Genomic DNA, 4495 nt, shown 5'->3' with positions numbered 1-4495 from the left:
GTACTGACGCTTCATGGATTCATGCTCAGCAGCGGACTCCGCTGATGAAACAAAAAACAGTTGGCACAGTTCTGAGCAGAGCACTAGGGCGGTGGCGGTGGCGGCCAGAAGGACAAGAAATGATGCTCACTGTGTCAGGGGCAGCGGCTGCCGCTGCGGCAGCGCAGGCATCAGATGCTGGTTCTGGGCGCTGAAATAAAGCCTGGCTCTGAAGCAGTGTGGGAACCTCGTGGATGTCCTTGACAATTCCAACCATTTTGGCCCATTAGTTTCAAGGAAATCGATGTAACACGTACGTCGATATAATAACCGTAAACAGGAAGGTGAATCCAATGTGAAGTCTCAATTGAGGAACTGGAACAGGGATTATATTACTTGCAGTAGTCACTGACAAATAGGGCATATTATACATGAGAAAGCAGAGGATCGAAGAGGGAAAGAGAGAAATTTGGATATCAAAGAACAAATGTAGTAATTCAGAATTGCATAGCAGGACAAAATTTCACGTCCGTGCCTCGCTCGATTCCCCCAAACCCGGACTGTACATTCATATATAATATAGGAACAGAATTAACGAATTCCGATCGCCATCCGATTTATTAGCAACTCAATGCTTCGTACTTCACTGGAATCGACCTGTGCGACAGCATGCTGCCCACCACGGCCATGTCGCGGCAGAACACACCTTGAAATACCGACGCCTTCTCTGCCTTCGGTTTCTCTGCCGTCATCGCCGCCGACACTTGAATTGCAGCGGCGGCGGTGGCGGCCGCAGCCTCCTTGGCCCTCTGTTTCTCCGTCACTTCCTCCGCCACCACCGCTGTCATGACGCTGGCGTACCCCTTTTGTAGCATGCGATAGAGAATCGACGCGGACATCCTCGCTTGGTCGCGGATTGAGTCGAAGTCCCGGTGGTCGTCTGCGAACTCTAACCGCTCGACAAATGCCACGGCCTTCTCTGGCTTGTGCTTCAGCGTCAGCAGCAGGTGCGCGCGGCCTAATTCGGTGCGCGTACACCCACGTCGAACACCTAGCAGCGTGTGGTAATCCACGTTGTTGGCCTCCCCGGCAGCGATGCGTCCGCGGAGATGCTGAATCCGCGCGGTGAGCGCAGGGAGATTCGCGGGGATGTCACGGTAGCGGACGTCGTGGTGCGGCCTCCACCGGGGACCGGGAAGCTTTCGGTCGCGGATGATGGCTTCGTGGAGGAGCTTCAAGTGCTCGAGATCATGAAGGCAGTCCGTGAGCGCGCGCACTGCCTCGAAGAGGTCAGCGCGGGCGCGGAGTGCCGAGATGGAAGAAGGATCGAGGGCGAGCGCGAGGTTGCAATCAGCAATGGCGTCCGCGAGACGACCAGCGGCCTTGTGAGCCGCAGCGCGGCCGATGAGGCAACCGGCTGCGAAGCTTCCAGGGAGGCCCCGGCGGCTGTCCAGAACCTTGGTGAAGTGGCGGATGGCCTCAGCGGGGAGACCGGCGTCCAGCGCTGCAACGGCGGCGGCGCGGCGCCGGAGGATCAGTTTGATGTGAGAGAGGAGCAAGGAGGCGGACTCCATCTCCGACGGCGGCAGAGCAGTAACCGCGACGCCGCCGAAGCTATCGTCCGACCAGCACACGGACTCTCGCCGGAAAGCGGCGGAGGCGAGACGGCGGCCTGTTTGGAGGAGAACCATCGCGTTCTCCATCATCCCAAGGTGGCAACAAGCCTGTCCGAGCACCAAATACCTGACGGAGAGGGGAACACAAGCGGCGAGACAAGAAAAGTCAGCGAACAGGCCGGTTCAGGAAAGTAAAACTTGAATTTCAAAAAAGCATAGAGACAGAGTCTTCATCTCCGAGTTGAAGAACCAAATTGTATTGATTGTTGTTGACCTTTGGATCGATTATGGATGAATTATCTATAATTTAATAATGTTTCCACCGATTTATCGTATCCATTTTGAGTTTCTTCGCTTTAATCAATGTGAGGTACTTGGAGATGGGATGGGAACGTACCTCCACTGGCCTTCCCTGTCAGAGCTCTTGGACATGCCTGCCAGCACACGGCGCTTGAGGTCGGAAACGGAGAAGCATCGGAACGAGTGGTCGCCGTCGGACCTCTCTCGGCCAGGGGATAGGAGATTGGCGCGCTCCCTGGTCAGCGGCGCGGAGGAAGCCATGGAGTGGTCGCCGGCGGCGCCGAGGGAGGAAGAGGTGGAATCGCCATCCCCTGATCGGTCGTCGGCCTTGTAGCTGGGTATGTAGTCCTGCAGCATGTCGGCCACCTCGCGGAAGCGACGGAGGAAGAGGAGGGAGCGGGCCTTGAGCTCGAGCGCGGCCTCCATGCGCGGGGAAAGGGCGAGGGCGGCGTCGAGGAGGCCTACCGCGGAGACTACGTTGGACTGCTCTTGCGTTGCGATGAGAGACCGGGCTTCCCTCAGGTACTTGTCGACCACCTAACCGCAGGGACAAGACAAAAGATCAGATTTTGATACACATTTCGCTGTAAAACAGGGGAAAATTCCATCAAGGTCCGATGAACACGAAGAACACCGGAAAGTCCGCCATGAAAGGTGGTAGTACGGAACTTCGGAGAGAAACGGGACAAGATCGAAACCCACCTTCTTGTTACTCAGCCACCATGGCTTCTTCTCCGAGGCGAGAGGAGGTGAGCTGGCTGCCATTGCAGCAGCACCTTCCCACCTCTTCCTCCCCATCAAAGGTCTCGACTTTCCCTGCTCTGAGCCAGGAGTACTCGGGATGCTATGCGGTCGAGCTCAGAGCCAACAGATGGAGATTTAAACGCGAGGAAGGGCGAGGCGGGGAAAAAATCGCAGCTTTGACTGCTCATCCTTTCCCTTTCAGTGAAAGCTTCGATCCTTCAATTTCCTCGCTGGCAAAGATGCTCTCACCCTTTCTTCTCCACTATAGTGGAAGGAAATCCCATTAAAAAAATGGAAGGTATGCGGTAATCGCACCCTTCACGGGTCCGACTCCCGAAAAAAAGGCAAAAGAAGGGGTTAAAACCGGTGACCAGACCGCGACCTGGGCGGAGCAACTAACACTTTCCCCTCCTTGCCGTCCCCATATTGTACCCAAAACTACCGCGCTAACTGCCGATCCTGGCCGTTGGTCCAATTCTGACGTACGGCACAAAATCGAACCGGCGCGGCGTAATGAGTGGGGCAGTGTGGATGGGTCCGCTCGGCCTGCCGTAGTGGGTCCCGTTCTGGGGCCAGTCACGAGGCAGGTAACAGAATTGAACCAGAGGGGAAAGCTTTCCTGTAGAAAATAAATGCTTATGTAGGAGCGTATTTAAGGAACGTGGCTCAATCCACAAGATTCCTGCTGCCACTTTTCTCTCTCTCTCTCTCTCTCTCTCTCTCTGTCTGTATTATTTTCTATTTTTGTTAGCGTCTTTGTATTCTGGCCCCTCGTATGCTTTCCATTTACACGTATGCATACTCACTTTGGGGCGACTGATCGGATAAGATCAGATTTTGAAGGGAAACAAAAATGGAAAATAAAAAACCACGATGGAAGATTGCAAGTAGGGAAAAGAATCGATGACGAGTAAAAGCCATTTTAAAGTTAATATTTTATTTTATTTTATTTTTTAACTTTTTAATATTAAATGTGGCTTAGAATTGCTACATATAAACTTGAATATATTGGCACTAAATTATGACAATTGTCTTAGAAAGAAATTATCATAACATAACATATTTAGTAAACAATAATTACACGAGTCCTTCAATCTTGCAACGTCGACGTCGGCGGGTGGGACCGTTAGCTCGGACTCACCCCAACCTAAAAAAAAGGTAGATCCGCTACCTTAGCGGCCCCCCTAGTGCCGGCCCTACGGATATGGAGGGAGGTTCATGCAGGTACACAGGCCATAGGCGCATGGCGGGGTAAATTAATTTATATTGAAAATCACATAAGCCATCAAAATGATCCCACGATTAAGATTATCCTAGGAAAAAAATCGATGATCGTAGATAATCGAATGGAGGATCGTGTATTGACTGAAATTCGGTAATCGACGGAAAGTCAGGGTGATCGGATCAGTTCGGAACACCTCAGACTGTAAGGTCTGTAGCGCAAGTTTGGACAATCCTTTTATATATATATATATATATATCGCGCTAGTCGCACAATGCGTGATTATGCTTGTACAGTACAATTTGTTTTTTATTTCAAACCCAAAAATATTATTAAAATCCTTATTGATGACCAAGGATTTTATCTTTTTTATTATATTTTTTTCATCTTGTTAGGGTTTTAAATTATTTAAACATATATTTAATTATTTTGAGTTAGTCTTTCTCCTTATTAGTGTAACTGAAAATATTCTCAATTACCTCTTAAGCACAAGAGCAATCACCAATGTAAAGATTTTATTCGTTCGTCATTGCACATAGCAAGAAAGTGCAAGGACACGTGAAGATTTACTCCTAATTTTGGATCATCTTATAAACCAAGGAAATATTTTTGACGTTGAATGTGTTATTATTAT

General features: G+C 50.4%; 1 protein-coding gene across 1 annotated transcript; it reads right to left on the bottom strand.

Moving 5' to 3' along the window:
* Positions 1-346: 346 nt before the first annotated feature.
* Positions 347-2949, bottom strand: LOC122050787. Its single transcript, XM_042611667.1, has 3 exons — positions 2598-2949; positions 1993-2432; positions 347-1722 (listed from the first exon to the last, which is right to left on the bottom strand). Exons 1-3 carry the CDS (start codon positions 2691-2693, stop codon positions 600-602), a joined length of 1659 nt encoding a protein of 552 aa, XP_042467601.1. The 5' UTR covers positions 2694-2949; the 3' UTR covers positions 347-599.
* Positions 2950-4495: the final 1546 nt, after the last annotated feature.

This window comes from Zingiber officinale, chromosome 1B (assembly GCF_018446385.1).
Source record: "Zingiber officinale cultivar Zhangliang chromosome 1B, Zo_v1.1, whole genome shotgun sequence".
Classification (NCBI taxonomy): domain Eukaryota; kingdom Viridiplantae; phylum Streptophyta; class Magnoliopsida; order Zingiberales; family Zingiberaceae; genus Zingiber; species Zingiber officinale.
This window is presented reverse-complemented; position numbering and strand designations above follow the sequence as displayed.

Bases quoted from the DNA above. Each gene is read 5' to 3' on its own strand.
- LOC122050787 (XM_042611667.1), bottom strand. From the start codon at position 2,693: ATGGGGAGGAAGAGGTGGGAAGGTGCTGCTGCAATGGCAGCCAGCTCA. The intron at 2,433-2,597 runs GTGGGTTTCGAT...CCCTGCGGTTAG, and splicing joins GGTGGCTGAGTAACAAGAAG to GTGGTCGACAAGTACCTGAG. The intron at 1,723-1,992 runs GTACGTTCCCAT...CCTCTCCGTCAG, and splicing joins GACAGGGAAGGCCAGTGGAG to GTATTTGGTGCTCGGACAGG.